This window comes from Centropristis striata, chromosome 8 (assembly GCF_030273125.1).
Source record: "Centropristis striata isolate RG_2023a ecotype Rhode Island chromosome 8, C.striata_1.0, whole genome shotgun sequence".
NCBI classification, from domain to species: Eukaryota; Metazoa; Chordata; class Actinopteri; order Perciformes; family Serranidae; genus Centropristis; species Centropristis striata.
In genome coordinates, this window is record NC_081524.1 from 28127808 (window position 1) to 28149463 (window position 21656).

The 21656-nt window shown below is 40.8% G+C and overlaps 1 protein-coding gene across 1 annotated transcript in view; it reads right to left on the bottom strand.

The window, feature by feature from the left end:
* LOC131976529 (intermembrane lipid transfer protein VPS13B-like) overlaps positions 1 to 21656 on the bottom strand; it is a 353761-nt gene that overhangs the window by 255990 nt on the left and 76115 nt on the right. Inside the window, exons 17-19 of the mRNA XM_059339603.1 lie at positions 20351 to 20535; positions 2938 to 3072; positions 1887 to 2066 (exon numbers count right to left, since the gene is read on the bottom strand). Of these exons, the coding sequence (XP_059195586.1) occupies positions 1887 to 2066; positions 2938 to 3072; positions 20351 to 20535 (500 nt within the window). The remainder of the gene's footprint in view (positions 1 to 1886; positions 2067 to 2937; positions 3073 to 20350; positions 20536 to 21656) is intronic.

Below are 21656 nucleotides of genomic sequence, written 5' to 3' on the forward strand. Positions count from 1 at the left end.
GTGTTCAGATCAGGTTTTAATATTCAAAAATATGTACTGTCTTTATGAGCCATTGCTTTGCTGAAATAATATGCTCTCTAAATCAAAGTAATAGTCTGAGGCTGTGCACTAAATAGAATTTACCAGAGTTCCTAAAAATATCTATCTATGTCTGCAAGGCAGTAAAGGGTGGAACATCATCTTGTCAGAAATACAACGTTGCTTTTAAAATCTACTCTTATGTCATTGCAACTTGCAGGAAATTTATTCAAGGACTGTCCTCGCATTTATCAAACCGTGAGTTGGCTATGAAATGTAAGCTTTTCCCTGCCTTACATTTAAAATTTATCACAGTGTCTTGGCACTCTGTTCACCAGCAATGGGACAGTGATTGACTGGGTGACATTCAAACAGCAGTGGAATGGAATTCCTGGTCAGGGGTGACCTCCCAAATCCATTGTCTCTAAACCGTACTTATCTTCTTACTTCACTTCACTCTAAGCTACAGCTGTATCTTCTCCTCCGTCTGAAACCACCTGAGGCTAGCTCTGTCTCCATCTCAGCGCTGACATGTTTAAGGCCCAGGGGCCTGATATGATTCAGGTTTGGGGGGTTTACGTAAGTGAAGGCCACACGATGAATCTCCGCAGCCCTGTATTAAAAGTGATGTACAGTTGTGACTCTGAAGACAACTCTGAAAACAAATACTGGAGGTGTATTGTTTTACATTGTCATCCCTGGCTTCTCCTGTATCTGCTGTTGGATGGGAGGGGGTTGCAGAATAACAGCCTTATAGAATGTACTTTGAGAGAATCACCTTTTGTGGGCTTTTAGAGACTTGGGAGCAATTGAATGCCATGACTTAGGGTGACTGTCAAGTACATCTACTCTCAAAGGTATTCATCTTCCCTGGGAACTTGTAGAGCTGCCCAATATGAGAAGTAGTTGCAGTCGCAGGTGGGGAGGAAAGGTTAGTGATGACATACTGATATTCATGGCCTCATTCACAGAACAAATCTTTACAGGAGCACTTTTTTTGCTTGAAAGAGCACTGGAGACCATAGTTTATAAATGAGGACATACCTGGTTACTGCTGTAGATACATGAGATGCACCCAGGTGTGGTCATTAAATATCCAACTTAATAAATCAAGCACTGGAGCACTTTGAGCTTTGGAATCTGAATATCATTTTTAGTCTTTTGGAAGGGCTACTGAATAATCACACACCCTCCTTCTAAACACATGCATACACCCACTCAATCCCACACTGACACAGAAATATAATCTTTGCTCTAAGGATGCAATCAAAAACTGCAACCTGACATCAGCGCAGCCTTCCACAGCAATCCTCCAGTGGTTAGCTGTTGTTAGCCAGCTCAGCTCTGCACTGACAGAGACTAACTGCTGTTTAGAGAATTCATGCTGCCTGTAAAGACAAGCCGGGTTGCCAACCCTCCCTCAAGGATACTGGAGTGGAAAACACTTATCGGCTTTACTAAACAAATAACTGAAAGGGGGCATTGCGTGACATTATAGGAGGAGGAAAATATGACGACCTAAACAAACTGAGACTCTTGCATTAGATCACCAATAATTGAGATGGAATATGGACTACCAGTGCCTGTCACAAGTCCAAACACCACAACCACAACCGGAAAATGAGCTAAAAAACTGATATATCAACACAGAATGGTGATTTGTGATTTAAAAAATACACAAGTTGAGTAACAAAGTGTACAACGGAGCAATGTACAATGATAGATGCAGTGGAAAGAGAGAGGAGAGGAGAGGAGAGGAGAGGAGAGGAGAGGAGAGGAGAGGAGAGGAGAGGAGAGGAGAGGAGAGGAGAGGAGAGGAGAGGAGTCACTCCCTTGCAACATCTTGCAACATTTTAAAAAGGTTCTACCTGAGTTCCTGCAGTCATCTCCTTGCTGAGGGACCTGAACAGAAAACGCCAGCAAGTCAGGAGCCAGCAAAGATTCAGGCTTACGAATCTCATTGAGCCAGCGGCTCATGTGGAGTTCTTTGGTGTCAGACGGGCCCTGAATCAAAGGAACCAGCTTCTCCTTAACCCCCTCTCCCGAACCTAAGAGACAAGCATTAAGGCTAATTAATTAAATGTTTTAATATTCACATTCATGCTGTGTGTGTCTTAGACAAAAAAGAAGATATATACACAAAAATATTAAAGACACTGTGCCTAGAAACTTTTTTTAAAAAGTAACTATTTTAACATTAATTCTAGCATTTGCCAGCAATTAAAGCAGTTTGGGCCTTTAAAGCAACATAAGACTACCAAAATACATCAATTAATCTATGTAGAAACTGTAGGTGAAATCTGAGGGACAAATGCTACAAATAATATTAGAGTGTTGCAGACACATTCATGAAAATCATAAAAAAAATATTTCAAACAGACAAAAGGACTAGTTGTTACATTTAAAGTAGACTGGGTGATGACAAAAACAATGACTCACCTTCGTAGCCATGTTTACAGTGATGATTTATTTACCTCAGAAATAATAAGTAACTCCATATGTGTATAATATTTTATACATTCCCTGTCGATGTTAAATTTATTAAAGACAATTAATTGCAAATGCTTTTTTTTTTTTAAATTTCTATATTGACAGCTGCAATAGATCTTATAATCCGCCTGACATCATGTGTGCAGTTTGACCCTGTGAACTCTGTGCTATGACACTAGCTCCAATAACATCCTTGCCATCAAAGACATGGCCAGAGCCCAATGACAGCGCCCCGGGAGAGAAACAACAACTGAATCACATCGCTGGAAAGAAATCAAGATAAAGATTGAGCGGGAGAACGAGAAGGAGAGAGACAGAGCGAAGTGTGTAAAAGTATAAGTTAAAGAAAGTAAAAGAAGAGTCTAGTCGGTCTCACTCTCTCCCTCCTACACAGGCAGTAAAGTTTTAACAGGGCACAGCTGCACACACCTGGGGTCCTGGCGCACACTTTTACAGCTCCCACGGTTCCCGAGGCGCATTTCACCGTCGCACGGCTGCAGAACTTCAGCTCCAGGTTTTGGACCGAGCCCTCGAGAGTCGGTGACGGGCCCGGAGACTTCACACCTAATAAAAAAAAAACAAAGTGAAAATGAAGTGCAGTCCGGCAGGTTTAAACACCGCTGCTGTGGCTTCGTTAAACACTTGATTGGCCTTTAATTGGTCTTGACCCCTTTCTTTTCCTCTCTGTCTCTCACAAAATTCTAAGAAACCAGGTGTTCTGAAACACAGATATCACCAACACCAGGCGGAGAGTGTTGCATTTATCTAAGCTCTGACAGGGATACTAGCAGTACCTTATGTTTCCAAGGTCAACCTGTTGGTGTGATGATAAAAATGTCATACAAAAACACATTAATATATTGTAGTAAGCTGGTAAAGTTTGATAAAACGTAAGAGAACCATCCACCAAAGCTAGTTTATTACACGCCTTTATCAACAACGGACGTTTTTATGCTATAACCTATGCCAGTACACAGTATTTTGTTTTTTCTTTTATTACATTTTTAATTCTTTGTGTGTATTTTCCTGTGAGTTCAAGATGACAGGGGATGAAAATTTACAACTGGTAGATTTTATGTGTATTTTTATCCCTCTGGATTTAGAAAACTTCCTGTGAAAGCATCTACAATATACTAATGGGAGCAAATTCCCAACATCGCAGCCATACTGTTCTTAAAAAGTGCCCAGGAAGGATAAAAAATTTTTTTTTTTTCTTAAATTGTCAAGTGCTTGTTCTAAATGTTTTACAGGTTCCCAGTAAATCTACTGAGCTGAATGACTTGAACATTTTAAGTTAAATAACAGGGACTATTAGGAGTATGAGTAATAGGCCAATATAAAGGATATATCTTTCCAAAACAATATCCAATACAGTCACGCCGGTATCCAGCTTAGTGTCAACTACAACTCACCTAACACCAGCATTACATCACAGGAGCCTCAAGTGCTCCTCACTCTATGATTATTTCTCTTAATGGCAGCATAGTGTGGAAGAACCTTCCATCTGCCATCTTTCCAAAATGAAACTGTTTTTACTGTGGGAAGGATTGGGGGCAGGGATTACATACTCGCCATTATGATATGTCAATGTTATTTCTATGGTGAGAGGCTATTTCAAACACATAACAAGAGGAGGAGGGAGAAATGGCTAAAAGATACTGTAGAGTTTAGGGAGTCCTGGGCCAAACCGCCTGTTGAGAGAGGAGAGGAGGATCCATCCATCACATGCTACATTCTTCCAGTGAGCTGGAACTGTCCGAGGGAGTCGCATTAAATTCTTACATCACCTGTTCCAATAAGGCTTTACTTCTCAGAATAATCCCCTCTTACAGTGATAGCACTTCATTTCCTACAAGTGTCCACAGCACTTTCTGACTGAGTTTAAAACTCATGGGGCTATTTCTAACAAATGCTGGCCCAGAGACTCTCAATCAACAGGTCACAAAGGCTGAACTGAGCAAAGATAGTTAAATATCAATACAAAATACATAAAAACTGATCAAGAACAAATGAAGCAGATGGATAGCAGGGATTTATTGCTTACCGGTGAGTGAGACGGTTTTAGATTAATAAAGCACAGATGAGTGCTGCGACCATGAAAGCACAACAGGTTAGTTTTTGGCAACCGCCCCTAAAATTCAAAGAAAAAAAAGCTGCTCTAAACGTCTAAAAGCTTTCTTTCATCCACTTGGTCTCATATATTTTGTCTTTCATTTCTCTCCTTACTCCCTTCTTCCTCTGTCTGTCCGATCAAATCACTACTGTTCACATTTTTACTCATTAAGTAACCCAAAATCCAGACTGCATAAGCAAAGATAAATTGGTAATGTTGTTTTACATCAAAATGAGTATTTTTGTTTGTAGTTGTTAATCCCAATAAACTAATAGTTCAAAGGTAGTTTTAATGTAAAACAGCAGGCAGTGTGGATATGGACAGGATTCAAGTAGACACATAAACACACAGCACATTTAACCAAGAGAATTATGGGCAATTGCTAAAATCCCTAACCACTGACTTCCCTCCTCTCCCTCTCTCAGACAAATTACCCAGCAACCTCTTCACCTGCTGTCTGAGAGGCCCTCTATCAGCCCAGATGGAAGATGGGGATGCTAATATCCCTCCCTCTGTCTCTCTGCCAGCCACTTAATATATCTACAGGTCAAACAGAGCAGTGCTGTGTGTCCTTCTGTGGCTTTAGTTACCTACTTCTCTACGAGCTTCCTCTGTCAATAGGACAGTTCTGAGTGAAGTGTAGATCTGGTGAATGTGGATTATTTCATCCTTGAAGCTAAACAAGCAATCAACGCACTAGTCTTGGGAGCAGAATGTAATAACAGAGCTATACTGTATACTGTATGCATAAATATCAATGTATTTTAAAGCAAATGGTAAAACCCTACATATATACCTTGTATAATCACTAGAGAATGACCAACATGGGATTTTTGAGACCAATAACCATTGGGGAAAAATATAATGCATTTTTACCTAAAATAAAAACTGAGGGTTTTTTTTGTGGATGTGCCCTGATAGGACTATGTAAAGTTACCCAGAAGCTGCATTTTTTTTTTAAACAAATAACTTTCTTAAAGAATATTTAATGCTATTATACATTATACACTGTATTACACTGTGAAAAAATTATAGTATTGTCAAAAGGATAGCTGATTTTTTTTTCTCTCCTTCCCACTCTTGTGTTGCCAAGGGTGTGTTTTGTTTTTTGTTTTAATTCAATTTTGTGATTGTGTTTAGGGTGAATTTAAGATTTGTCTTATCTTTTAACCAACTTAATCTGATTATTCAGTTAAAACTAGGGAACAGAGTTGAGTTATCATACTGACCAATTTTAGCATGTATGGACTTACATGCACATACATAGATAGATACACTCAGACATTTGGTTTATTTGATTGGATCCAGTACCAGAGGGAAAAATAGAGTATGACATAGGCACTACATGAATCTAGGCTTCCCTTTCTGGAAACCATATAGCTTACATACAATTGCCATAAAAGTATTGCACCAGACATTTGGCTATTATTATGGAGTGTGTTTCAGTGAACCTAAAAACACATGACCCATGTACCCTGAAAGAACATCGTAGAGAATGGATATCCAGGTCCAGGGACCATTTTAAAACGGTACTGAAGAAAAAGTGATTGCAACAGTGATGAGTAAGCCTGCACACAGACTGACTGTTCCCCTGAGTCCTTCATTCTTTCTGGAAAAGATGAAGATGTTAAAAGTGCAAGCCAATCTGGAACACAACAGGGGCCATTCCCCCTACTCTATTTACTCTTTGATAAATGGAACTAGGGGTATCACTATCCCACGTTGCCCACGTCGATGTCCTAAAGGGCATGGTGCACCTGCTGGGGTGCTGGTTGTTGCGTGGGGGGGCTCTGGACAATGTTTTGTCCAGCTGTTAGACTATAAAAAAGTGGGGTACACAGGAAGAGGAAAAACACAAGGGTTGGTAGTTTGTCGACTTAACAGTGGTATTCAGTTTAGTTTATGTATGTAAGACGCATTAGTGTGTGTATTAGAGCCAGACATGTGTGTGTTTCTGTGTGTGACTGAGTGAATGAGTTAGTGAATGTGTGTGGTGCCGTTACTCTTCAAGCAAGGGCAGGTGCAAGAAGTACATAAACACACAGCTAGGGGCCAGAGGCTACAGCACTCCATCAAACACTGTGAGGGCAACCGTGGGCAGCTGGATTTGCCATCCTGAACGATGAGGAGTGTGGAAAAAACGAAGAGAAGGAGGGATGGAAAATCAGTAAAGAAATACTAAGGGATATAAAGAAAAATAAAGAAAGAATAGATTAAAAAAGAGAAAGCCGGGACGGACGGGGCAGTATGGGATGTGAAGGATTTTTTCTTTTCTGCATGCCTCAATAGTTGACGAGCACATGTCTCCGTTTGTCTGTGTGTGTGTATGTGTATGTGTGTGTGCAGGACATCTGCAGACTTGCCATGTTTTACACATTCCAACATGTCCTGCTCTCGCTGCTTTGAGAAATGGTATGGGAAAGTTGTCTGCCCATAATGCCAGACCAGGCGAAGCTATATCTTAACACAAGAGGTATTGTTTGTATTAGCCTACATTTATTTAAAAAAAACCCTGTGATAATACCTCAGAAATACTATGCAATTTTCAAATGCTATGGAAACGTTTTTTAAGTGAATGAGCCAGGATATTCATATGGGAACAGTGAAATGTTAAAAGATGATGAAGGGGAAGGCAGAGGTCCTCCTCTCTGTGTGAAAAGCTGTTTAATGTATGTTCCTGAACTTCAGAAAGCATCCAGAGGAGCCATTAAAAGCTGATGCAGAACCTAAAACTGTCTCTATTACTAGCGTTGAGGCCTGTGAACTATTAATATATGGAATAAGTTGATGCATACAACAAGACCAAAAGCAGATATTGAAAGAGAAGGAGGTACAGGATGTGAAACAGCTATTAAAGCTGTGTTATGATTCAAGTTATTACACCTCCCTTCCACGCAGTCACATTACAGTCATGAGTAAAGAGTTCCCCTACTTTTCAGAAAACCGGTCCCTGGCATGTATCTATGCATTAGGGATCAGTTTTATATGTGATGACGATCAGCTGACAAGAGGATGTACACTACCGTCGAACCTTAATGGGCAAGTAGTCAGACAAACACAGACAGAGAAGTAAAAAAAGAAACCTAAAGTACTAAAAGCTCCAGGTCTGGCAGTGGGCCCACAGCAGCTAGGGGGCTGACAGAAAAAGAGGTAGACATAGACAAGTTGGGTAGACCGAAAGCAGCCAGCTGAGCCATTAAGTGCTGATGCAGAAACAATAACTGTCTCTCCTAAGTCAGGAAGGGCTGAAGTAGAAGCAGTAAGTAGGAGCAGGAGGTCTGCTGGCACCTTGCCCAGTACTGACACACAGCAAAAATACAGACACATGCAGAGAGAGTGGGACGGGAAAATAGACAAGGTGAACCAGCAGTGGTTTGTCCTGCAGTTAAAGCTAAGACGGGAGCAGCTTTGGCAGTCGACAAAGACAAGTCTGCAGGGGAGACTCATCACTTTTAACAAAATCTCATTTCTATATTTCCAGAAAATTATTCTAAGGAGAGAGGAGTCTATTAAAAACACATAAAGGTAGCTTTAGGAATGCATTAAATGTTTACAATCAGTCGCTTGGTGAGAGTCTGTGTCATTTTAACAGAAAGAAACAATGATAATTTTGGTACTTTCAACCAGCAACTTACAGAATCAGGAAATCAGCAATAAAGGCAGTTCATTGAGGCAGTAACATTAGGTCTTGGAGTGGCTTATATAAATATTTTATCATCATCACATATATATATATATATATATGTTTCTATGACAGCAAAAGTATATATCACAATACAGTAATTATTCTGTAACTTTAATTAAAATATAGTTTAAAAGTAACAGACCCATACTTCATCACGTTTGATTTTCTTCTTTTACTTAAAATGTCCATACAAAGCAAAAATGTATAACAGTTAAACTAAAGTACTTTAAAAATGGAAGTGTTCAGTTCCTTAAAACAACCATTCCAAGTGGTACAAGTTTTAATGCTCCTTCTGTGTATTTACAACTTCACCTCCTTACCCAAATCAAGTTACTTGCAGGCAGCTGGTTTGGGGGGTCATAAGCCCATGTGAGCTTCTGTGAGAATCACAACATCACGCGAGACTAGCTACCGTTTTGCCAAATATCTACCAGTGCATGCATTTTTACCTTTTCACGGTACACACCAGCACATCGCCCAACCCTAATACACACCTCCAGAGGCAGGATTTTTAACTCGCGTTGGATAGACGGACAGAAAACAGAGTGAGGTAAGCAGCAAGTGTCTACAGATACACACACACACACAAATTTCAGCCAAGCTGCTTCCAGCAAACTGCAGAGGTTATAGCGGTGGGGTATGCAAGTGGTGCTCACTGCTTGCTATAACGGTGGTGGTATTAAGACAGTGATGGGATGTAAGTGCTGGTGGTAGCGGAGGCTGGGGGTCTAATTTCCATGATTACCATCCCCTCCAGGTGCTGCCTGCCTTTCCGTCTGCCCACTAAAACAGTGACACATGTTCTCGGCACATTCAAACCTTGGTTCGCTCTGCCACCGAATTACCACAATTAAGGAGTCTTCATGCGGAAGCAATTTGGCCAACACTAATGGGCCTAGGCATTGGGGTTTGGGAGATGGGGGGGGGACCGAACCGAAACCCAGTGAAAGAGTTATAAAACAAGTGAGAAAGATGAGAGAATGAGAGCATAAGGGAGAGACAGATGTGCAAAGAGTGATAGAGAAACATGTGCTGTGACATAGAGGATTCCCACATTGCCACTTGTAAAGAGATGATTAGTCGGTGGTGAGATAGGCCATTAAAACACAGTTCTGGATGAGAGGGCCTGCCTCTCAATCTCCCATATCCCCAGCCTAATGCTGCCCTGACAAATTTGGTTAGTATAAGAAGCAGGGGCATTCTGACTTTGAAGTAGCAGCCAGGCTGGAATGCCAGTGTGGTTCCACCATGAGAGAGATGCTCGAAACTACAGACCGCAGCTAATGACGCTAAACCAGCCCCTCCGTCACTGAAACGTAACTCTGGATTTGTGCTCTCTCCCTCTCTCTCTCACTCACCCTCAAGATCTCTGTGACTCTACAACTCACACTTTCTCTTTTTCTCAGGCTTTCGCCCACTCTCTCCTCTTCGCTTATGGAACAGTATTAAAGAGAAACCAAGCAGAGAGCTCTTGTTTATCAATAATCCACTGAGATCAATATTTATGTCTCAGCTTTGCAGAGGCTGACTGTAACTGTGTGTGGTGGTAGCCAAGACGTGACTGGGGTTTCAGTGCTGAGGCACTTCAATGGGAGTTACAGTGGAAATTTATGGCCTTGTGACGTGGAGCTATGTGCTCAGTCGGCACTAGTCACTACCCTTAGATGGGACGGTTGGCTCCCAGCAGGGAGCCAGCTCTGCAGACACTACCAGATGACATAAATACAAACAGATTTATTTGGGGCTGTCATTGATTCTGGGCTTAGTAACATTCAGAGCAGTCTGCTGTGGGTGCTTTAAAGCCCATTCTACTTACAGTGCATTTTGTTTCATGTCTCAGTGATGATCTTTGCTTTGTGTGCATGTGAACTGTACTTATAATTCATACACTGTAGACAGTTATTAGGCTACTTAATTACTTATCAAATGAACTTTTCTTTTACTCATTAATGCACTGCTATATGTAATGTGTCCCTTATGATACTTCATCTTCACACATTTTTTTTCTTCTTTGGGATAAAAGTAAAGGATTGTGTTGGATCAGTCTCTCTGACAGTCCTGATGCTTTCCCGATACCGCAACATTTATTTTGTTCAGTGATTATACACTCACAGGTCATTTCATAAGGTACACCTGTTCAACTGCTTGTTAGCGCAAATATTTAATCAGCCACACATGGCAGCAACTCAATGCATTTAGGCATGTAGACATGGTGAAGACAACCTGCTGAAGTTCAAAGCGAGCATCTGAATGGAGAAGGAAGGTGATTTAAGTGACTTTGAACATGGCATGGTTGTTGGTGCCAGACGGGCTGGGGAGTATTTCAGAAACTGCTGATCTACTGGGATTTTTCACACACAACCATCTCTAGGGTTTACAGAAAATGGTCTGGAAAAGAGAAAATATCCAGTGAGCCTTGATGCCTTCAGAGGAGAATGGCCAGACTGGTTCAGCAGTAACTCACAAAACCCACTCGTTGCAACCAATGTATGCAGAAGAGCATCTCTGAACACCCAACACTTCTAACCTTGAAGCAGATGGGCCACAGCAGCAGAGGACAACACCGCCACCTTATTATTATTTACACACTTGACCTTATAAAGTGGCGGTGAGTTCATATCTCTAAATGGAGAGGCTTCACTATAATATACAATTAAACACTGTACCTTGCACACCTTAACTAGTATTCCTAGTTCTGTTTAATGCATTATCTATTGATTACACATTGTAGGGGTTTTCAAGTCTTTGCCATGGTAACATTTCATAAACGGCTGCAGAGGTTTCATATGATATTTCAGTTTACCCTCCACAACAGAGAGTCAGGAGTCGAGGGCTTCAACTCTAAATTACGAAATCTACAGAAACTCTGTTCTACCCAAGCTTGGCCAGCTAACTAAACTGCCCTACTCAACTACCAACAACTAGCCAGGTTTCTAAAAAGCATGTTAGATCTTTGAGATCAATTACCAAGTAAAGTGCTATACTGTGCCAATCGTATATTGGATTTAGTGGTAAATGGAAAGATGCCTCTGAGAAACCATCCATGATTCATATAAGAGAGAAAAGTTGGACATAAAACTCAGGCTTCCTGATCCTGTACTGGGAACATCCATGTCCTCCAACATGCCTGGAATCACATCTTATTTCCCATAACAGAAAAGTGGGCTACTATTCAAACAAACAGGGGAGAGAAAATCCTTGGCACACTCTCAGTAGACTTCTGATTTCTTTTAAATATCATCTTTCACCAGAAGCCAGCAGATAGTGTGAGGAACAAGGGGAGAATAATCTGGATGATAAATGACAAGCCTGATGTCCCCTGATGAGTATCTGAGGTCACCAATCATGATATATCATATATATATATATATATATATATATATATATATATATATATCTCATCATTATTATATCGTGTGTGTGTGTGTGTGTGTGTGTGTGTGTGTGTGTGTGTGTTTGTGTGTGCACGCAAAAAGCTTCTTTAATTTTAGGAAAATTGACTTGTGATGTTGTTTAATGGAGGAGCAGACCTCAGGCCCATTATGTTCCTCTCTACCCATTAAAGATATAAATATCCATGTAATCTGACGTCCAATTGTGGGACAACACAACACAACAGACTTCTGTTTTGCATTGACTCCACTGGCTTCTCTCATTAGCTCTGGACTGAAGCAAGCAACAGAGAAAGAGCAGAGTGCTTCAGGAAGACAAAAGAAAGGAGGAAGGCCTGAGTCTGGATTGACTTAAAACATCATCACAATCTGCCAGGAGTGGAGCGAGGGCCGTCTGTAGCTCATTGAAGTTTTCATTGACAAGAACCGTCTCAAGTTCCATCCAAGATTTATTTATCGGTTCTCTGATGCTGACACAACGTGTTTTTAATGTCAGAAATAAGGTTGCGTATGGATGAAAAAGCCCTCTTTCTTTCCTTTCCCTCCTGCTTTCTTCCTGCCCTGATGTCAATCCGTGAAGCAGACAAGTAGACAGGCAGAAATTTCTTTCAAACCAATAAGTTACCTCTTCAAAGAAGTATGGATACTTGAGTGAGGGGCCAGGCCATGCTGAAACAGACATCTCAGGGTTTTCATTAAGCTTCCCATCTCTTTACTGACATTTGTGACAACCACAGACCATGAAAAAAGCCTCATGTCCTTCCTTCTTTCACTTTCATTGTGGAACAATGAAAAAGGACTATCAAAATAATCTCCATGAGCTAAGTGTATGGGCCCATTATATGACAGGGCAAAGCTGCATGTTCCTCTGGCTTGTCTTGATTAATAGATGGGAGACACTAAGGTTGTGAGTAAGAAGGTTATGTCAGCCAAAATCTGCACAGGAAAACGGTGGAAAACTGAGCCGAGGGCAACCTCCCCTGTTGAGTCTCATAGCTAGGAGTATGCTACCAACAGCTGCATTACGGGAAAATCAAAACACCAAGGAGGGTAAGAAGGAGGGAGAAAAGATAGACTGGTACGTTCTGGGACCAGACAACATAAAGTGCACAGCATATGAGGGATTAGTTTACGGAGGTGACAGAGTGATATGAAAATTGACACTTTTTCCCCTCCAATAACACAGAGCTATTACGAACACTTATTATGCCACAGCGTCACAGGGGGATTTGCGTCAGACCCATGCTCCTGAAGGCAGTTAGATCACAGCGATGTGAACTGCTGGCCATGACAGGAGGAGCCTTTTTCATGCAGTGCAAAAATGCGTAAAAACTGTTGTTGACATGGTCTTCTAAGAGATTGCATTTGTTACCAAGCAATGGGAAATATCAGTGTGAAGAAAAGTATAAATAAGCCTCCCTGACGTAACCTTGAGTCTTTTTCCCCTCTTTTCTCTGTTTTCCTCCCCCATCCCCCAACCCCCTTTGTATGTGTAGGGGGAACCTGCAAAAACAAAAGACTTGTTTTAATAAAGATAGTGTTAGGAGTGAGAGCATTAGTCCTGGACTATTATTATCAACATGCTTCTAGTCGCTACGCAGTGAGAGCATACACTCACTGTATCCAAACATTCTTGCCATCATTTGCCTTAAATGGGATCGTATGCTGTGAGTTCAGGAGCATGTATAGGATTTGCTAAAGATGGAGATGGGCATGCATCTGTGCATAATCCCTCTTTACTGCCATGTGTGTGTATGTGCGTGTCTGACCTGACACCCAATTAGGTGCAAAAGCTGGGTTTAATAAAGAGCACCAAAGGCCAGTTGAGTTTCTGGGCACTGAGGTCCACCCCACACTCTCAATCTCTTTATTTCCTTCTTTCTGTCACTTTTCCCTTCAACCTTTATTTTCCCTCTGACTTTCATTTTTCATTCTGCTCATTATATCGTTCACTCTCTCTCTTCCTCTTTCCCTGTTCTTTTCCCCCTATATCTGTCACGCTAAAGTTATGTCACAGCTCGTATATCACCCAGCAATCATCTAGAGCACGTCTGGTGACCACCACCAACCAACTTCTAGACCCCCACCCCCCTGTCCTAGCTCAGACCACCACAGAGCTCTGTGGCCACAACACCAGCTGTGGTAGCTGCATTAAAGCTGGATACATCACTGGTGGAAATGCCAATGTTATGCTTATTTAAATGACCTTGATCTTTTGTGTTTTGAAACGCAGCCCTTCGCAAAACAATAAAACAGGGAAACAAGTGCAAGGATCTTATGCTCAAGCCTTTCTGCGCTGCATGGCAAGAGTTTGGATTGTACAAAGTTGATAAAGGTGGCCTAAGTTTCCACTCCACTTCACTTTTGCCAGCTTGGTTGGAGATCCTGCACTGGTCCCAGAATGGTTCATCTGGGGAGGACAATTTTCAGGAAGGCCATTAATGTAAAAATTAACAACCCAAGGTTGGTCAACAACTGAGCATGGCTCAAATGGAGGAGAAATTATTGACTAACAAACAATAGACTGATATGGCAAACAAACCAAAACTGACCATTTCAGTTTTGTCTGTAGTCAAAGTTAAATTAAAGTAGTGAAGGTTAAAGAAGTCAAATATTGTTTAGCCACAACTCACTTCCAAGCAATTATCAAAATAATAAAAGAGGCTACAAAGCATTTCTGCAATGACTGTGTTAAAAAGGAATGGACAGGCAGACTAATCTTTTATAGTGAGCTGTCTAAAGTCTAGAGCATCCCGGCCTCTCTGTGTGTCGTCTGGAGGGTTTACTGCAATGTCACGGTTGTAAGAACAGAACCAGGACTTTTCATTTCTGTTAAATCCAAGAGAAAATGAGCAGAGACATACACACGCCAGCATGCATGCAAGCAGACAGATGTAATCAAATGACTATGTGATTATTCTCACACTCATATAGTCATAATATGGACAATATTTACAATACATGGACAAGAGATCACTGGGTCACATTCCCCTAGCGAGTAGTAGCACCTGCAGGTTTAAGAGCTCTGTGAATCATCTCTGTGTACCGAGCTATAAATACACCTGTTGAAAGTCCATTGACTCGACTCCCAAGTAAATGAATCAATATTAAATAAAGCTTAAATCATCAGGGGAAAGATGAATACTATAAAATAACAGATTATATGTGCTCATGGCAATGTACAGATGAAGGATACTAGGTTTTAACAAAACTTAAAATCGCTGGGATCCATGAAAACTTTTTAAATTTGGGGATAGCTAACTGTGAAAATCTAAAGCACCCTGGTACACCCCTAATATTGTTTAGTAGAAACTTATTCAACTGCTGCTTTCATTTTCACACAAGCATTATGGCATTTTGGCATTTCCCCCCCCCAAAAAAAATGGGATAGTGAGAAACATAATGAAAAATAAACGCAATTTTCAAATCCTTGTGACCTACTGTCCAATAAATTAAATACAATAGAAAGGCATTGATCTATTGCTCAAACTGGGAAACTTGTTTTTTTGTTAATACACTCATTGTGAATAAATGTTCCTTTTTCAATTAAGTTAACAGTATCCCAACTTTTGTGGAATCTGGGTTGTACAAGATACTGGGCTGATGTAATGTGTAACAGAAATCAGAAAGAAACAATGCAAATGCACAGTGATTTTTCAGCTCACAAGTGTACAAATATATCTAAAATGCACTGGAAAGTGACTACTGACAAAATTAATTTGCAATGAGATTACACTTTCCCTGAACCACAATCAGACTCACGGTATTCTGATGCACAACACACGGCACTCACATACAAATGCCTGCAGACTTGAGTAGCGTGTGGGAGGTCACTGTGGTCAGTGTGTCGCCAAATCTGGGGTTAGCAGTGGCTAGAAGCAGCGGAAGGCAAGAATTACTGGCTCCTCTCTACTACCATTACCGCTACTGCTACAACTATGGCTGCTACTGCAAACCACGAAAGCATCCTGGAAGTATAAACAAAGAGAACATGTAAGACGGGTTAGCCGCTGACAATCACAGAAGAAGAAGAAAAAAAAAAAGAAGGAAAAAATACAGGGTAAGAAGAAGAAAAATGTAATACTGTGATAAGAGGGACAAATACTGTAATAAAAAGATGAAGAAAATAATAATAAAATAAAGTTGGGAGCATAGAAATGCACAGAACAGGTGTAAAGAAAGGACAACAGTAAACATTTTTTAAAGTAAGTTAGAAAGAAGGAGTAGGTTTTGTGAAAGCAACAATGGGAACACCAAGTTGTTGTTATCCTCACTGGACAGCTGAGGGCTAGTGGTCACAAACTGCAAGACTGCATGCATTACTGTAATGTGTGCACAAACACACACCTCCCTATGGACCACTTCTCTGTTTTCACCAGACAACCGGACACATGAAGTATGATATGCTGTTTGCTGCAGAGCTCACCAATAAAATACAACACTAGTGTGAGCTTCACTGGAATGCAGAAGGAGAATGCTGGAATATTGTGTCACCACAGAAAACTCTGCTCATGTCTGAGCCAAGCCGACTACAGCATCATTGGAAATCAACACTGTCCTACAGACAGTCATGTGACAAACCAAACGTCATGCAACAAGCAGTGACTGACAGCGTCTGATTCTTAAGGAAAATAAGATTTTATGGCTTGTGTTCTGATTTCACTCATTCGTCTCAACTTAACTTATTGATTTGCAGACCAAACACAGGCTACACTGCATATGCTACATGCTGAGTTACCGCTGTAGCTGCAAGTGAGGAGCTCAGTAACTCAAAGTCTTACAAGTCCTAGTGGCTGTGTTCCAGTCAGCTGCAATGATTTTAAGTCTTTGACTGTTGCTTTAATCTGAGGCCACCAATTATTTTGAAGAACATTTTACAGTCTGTCAGTACCTTGAGATTAAAACTGAAGCTTTGTTGAGATTTCCCCTTTGCTGAATTGTGGAATTTCCTTTGGGCAGGGAATGAAATCTTATACCCAAATGGCTCCCCCGTGAAGGACACTGACCATCTGTGTTATCAGCTAGACCTCGATATGAAACACCTTCCACTATTGAAAAACCCTGTAACATCAAAAGGATAGAAGGGAGGAGAAATTCCTAAAGGAATGAAAAAAAGCACATGTTCTAAGTGAACAGCTTTTGTTTGCCATGTTCAGTGTTTGGCCTCAGCATGTGTGTCTGTGGGTGAGCTCTGTCCTGTCCTGGCCTGGGCTGATGACTGCTGGTTGGTGACACAAGAGTACACAAACCATCACAAGACCTGAATCTGGATCCAGGTCTGAATCCTGTGAGCATTAAAACAGACCCATGTTTTTACCACAAACAGTTGCAGCCAGACAGATGGCAGGTCACACAAGCAGAAACATGCCAAAGGCCAAATAAGAGGCACCGCATCAGCAGTTTAACAGTAAAATCTCCATATTCATCATTTAAAGGATGTAAAATACAAAGCACGGCCACCAGTGAGCTTTTCATCAGGCGTTATGATCTTTGTAGAAAAAAACTCTCGGTTTAACTTGGTTAGAGAAAAAACCTCAAAACAAAGTTAAGCTGAGAGGAGCAGTGTTGGAGTCAGGAGTCAGTGTTGCCAGCACAAAACAGCCAGCTAGGTCCTGACATGACACTACGGTGTGGGCAAAACCACAGTGCCCACAGGAGCCAAAACTATTTAGCAAGGTTGCATCGTGTTTGTTTGAAGATGCACTATAGGACACACAGTTCACAACAGTTTACTCTGTTAATTTCAGTCCTTTTCTCTCTTTCCTTTCTCCATTTTCCATTTCTCCTCCACACTCCAAGCTGTCACACCAAAGATTGAGAGAGGTTGGGACAGCTAACATCTTCCTTAAGGCGTATGAGTGTCACCACAATTTCAAAAGCAGATACAGTGCTAGACATCTTTGGTTATATCATAGGAATTATTGCTGAGATTTTTCCCTACAAAACATATACTTACACAACACATCACCTATTCCCCTTCACTCTCTTGCCTTCTAAACCCAAACTCTTTTCCCCACTGCTCTTTTCTAACCTGCCAGCACACAGACCAGATGTGCAAATGTTTCTCCATGTTTCTATTCAAGCCCCGTTCCAAGAGAAAGGCAGAGTGAGGGGAGAGGAATATTTGACTTCACTCCACGGGAGACCAGTTTCATAAATTTTGGCGGCTGCACAACGGTGAAAAAGGTAGCTTGGCTGGCTTGGCCGAGGGAGAATGTTGACGGCATACCAAACAACATGATCCTAATGAGTTGGAAAATCCCTGGCCCTCCAGAGGACTGTCCAGATGCTACCGTCATGAGAAACGCTACTGTTTTATTGAATTCAGGCTCCCCTCCCTTTCTTTAACAAGGGGCAAAATTTATTATTTGACCATTAAGGCATCCTAGGCGACATGAAGCGTAAAACTGTTTCAGAGTTAATTTGCCCTTGGCTTCAGGTCCAGTACCCCACACTGGGCACAAGACAAGTTGATCTTTATGCCAAAATGTCTCGTGTGAGTGTGAATATTTGGAGACCTAAAGCTTTGGATATGTGCTTGCACTCCTGGTATATGGTCTGCAGCCATTTTGCACCCATAGAGTACTAGCTACTATCAGGTTGAGTTGTTTTGGGTGAATGATAGTCTGGCACATGATGTGCTGAGCTATGAGAAATAACTGTAAAACTTTTCATAAGAGTCAAATCGCTTTAAGCTCAAGCCAGTTCCATATATCTCTCTTGACAATTTTCTTGGTACTGTAGCACAAATTTCATTTTATGGAGAACTAAACAAACAAAGGACAGTAAATGTACTTTATGAGATTTCAATAAATCAACTACAATGATGAACGCATTAACATCTAATACAATAGCCTAAAAGAGACCAGATGAATAAAGTGATGTAGTTTCTTCTTTTATGATTTAAATAGAGAACGAGCTGCAAAAAGACGCATTAATCTTCTGTGTGTGGGTATTTTTTCATATTGCCAAGTGACTGAGTCACCAGTGCAAAATGTTAATTGGTACCCTACAATCATAAGTGCAACTGAAAAAACACAAAGAGTCTATTGCCATGCAAAGCAATGACAAACACATGCACTGGAAAACAGCAGCTGTATGTTGACTCCTACTACATACTAGTGACGAACTCTGTTTTCAGTATGTATTACATACTATTTACTGCTTCTCATAGTAGTGTGCATTATGAGAATGTTAAATCGATATATAAATTATATATATAAAAACCTTGCCGCTTGTCATTTCAAAAACACGAATATGAATACATTTTGAGTGTTCCAAGAATGATTTTATAATTATCTCACCTTTAGAGTATTCATGATTATAGTGTTTATGTCTTAACATATTCTCCACCACTATTTTAATGTCAATATTGTTCATATATTATTTCTTTTTTTGTGTGCAATGAGCTTAACATAATGTACTGTACTATAGGTTATAATTTTTTTAAACTAGTCATGTGGTCGCTAAATAATAGATATTAGCCTAAAGAATATGCTTTAGGTATGCCCAAAACAAAGGCTGTAAGGCTGTTCTCAGTACGATGCTTTTATTTGCATTCTACATATTATATATTGGCCAAATCAGTATGTACTATGAGTATAGTACAGGGTTTCAAATAGAGTCAGACTTTGCTCCTCTATGATTAACCTCCTACCTTTCTCTTCACACACCTAATCACGTTTGTTGAATGGAAATACAATGTGCAACCAAACAGCATGGTAAATTTCACTCACTAACTCACACGGTCACACTATGCATGAGGATTAGGGCCAGGTCGGAGAAAAGAAATCATTGCACACTTCGACAAAAAGCCGAAAAATAAAGTCAACTTTTGGAGTTCAGTAAAGTAGACTGCAAGTTACAACCTGATCCTCTAATGTGTCTACAAAATTCACATTGCATAAAAGCAGATTTTCCCAAAACAATAATTGTAGTAACCTACTACCAAGAGTAGTTCATTTATGTGTAGAGTACTTTTAATACTACTACACCCTTATACATTGTAGTTATTGATTAGATTAGATTAGATTAGATTAGATTAGATTAGATTATACTTTATTGATCCCACAATGGGAAATTCACTTGTCACAGCAGCAGAAACAGAAGCAAAAGGTGTGAATATAAATTACAGGGGGGAAAAAGTAGTAGTTAAAATGAAAAAACATTGCTCAACATTAATGAAAATCATGTTATAGCTTGCAGTCTACCCAACTGTTCAGATAGATGTGCCGTTTCTCTGAAACAATGTTCCTCTGATGACTTATTGACATGGTCATTTTGACTTTTTTCTCACAATCGCATTTCAACTTAATTATCAAACTGCATAATGAAAAAAGATATTCCTCCTCTTATTATTTCTCCTACCTGGCCCCAATCATCTTCCATAGTCACACACACATATACATATATAAAAAAATCAAAACACATTCATCACACACAAATCCCTAAATAAGTGAATGTTATGTACGTGGGAAGATTTAGGGAAAGTGGATGGGTCACTTCACTCCTGTCTCACTGTGGTTAGCTCTTACATCACTATTGCTCTGCTGAAGCTGCTCAGAGATCAGCAGAAAAAGACCTAGATAATTACCTTTATCCATGAACCTGGGTTATGATGTGTAATGGTCTATTGTAGAGGATGTTGCTTACCTGTAGCTTTGTACACCTCACGGAGCAGGCTTTCACTGAGTGTCAATGGGGCTCCGCTGACCATGCTGTGGGTCCAGCTCTGACAGATAGCTTGGAGCAGAAGTGTCTGGGCCCTTGTGGCCTGGACAGTGAAGTGGGGAAGCTCAAAAATACACTCTGTGGTGGGGACTGAAGACCTTTTGCTCCTGCAGGAGAGGGACATTAGATGAAGAAAGACCAGGTTAGATGAAGGATAGTGAACAGGGAGAAAAAGAGACCAAGAGAGAGTCATACAGTGACAATTATAAATGAAAGTCGCACATAAGCGCCAACATACACTTAATGAAATGGAAGCCGGTGGAAACAAATGGTTCATGACTTCCATGAATCCATCAATATCACATCACAACATAAAACAGCTCATTGATAGCATGAGTGGCCAAATAGGTAGAACTACATTCCAACAGCAAATTGAAGAAGTACCAAGTGCAAGCCAAGCTTTCCTTAGTTACTTGGCAGGTAGGTGTAGTTTGCCTCTCTGCCGCCGACCCTTCTCTCCCCTCCGTCAAAACTGTGATGATGATTTATGTGAAGAGATGTACAGCCCAGAAACCTGACCCTGAAAAGAATCTCTACGCATTTAACATTTCATCTGTCTCCAAGAGTGTGGAGGGAGAGAGTTTGTGTGAGTGTGTGTGTATGACAAGCTGATGAGTTGAGCGTTCAGGGGGATGAGGTAACAGCACAGTCGGATGGAGTCCTCCAGGCCCCTGTCCATCAGAACCTCAGTGGACCATGCTCTCATTTATCATCTGACACACACATACACACACTTTTTTTTATTTGTTCTTCGATCCCTCCTTTCGAACATTTGCCTCACTCTCTCCCCTATTCACTTCGTAATCGTTCATTCACATCCAAACATACTGAAACACACTTCTCACACATCTTCGCTACCACACACAAAAAGATTGTTACACACATACAGTATACTGCCCATCAAATCCCTGATTCAGGTCTCGGAGCTCTTTTTCTATCCAGGCTGTGAAGTCATGGCTCCTCAGTTCTTAAGATCCAATCCATGACATCAGCAAGAGCAGAAGGAGGGATTCCCCAGCACACGTACACACACGCACCAACAAAGGTATGGCATTATACACAGTGCTGAGAGTGATAGAGCACTTGTCATCATCACAACTACTGATCTGTATCCTTCATATCTCTTTCTCTCCCTGTCTCTCCCTCTCTGCAAGTCCCAAGGAGCCTCTGTTCACTGGAAAAACACCCTGGGAGCCTGAACTAAACACTGCAAAACAAGCCTGTTTGG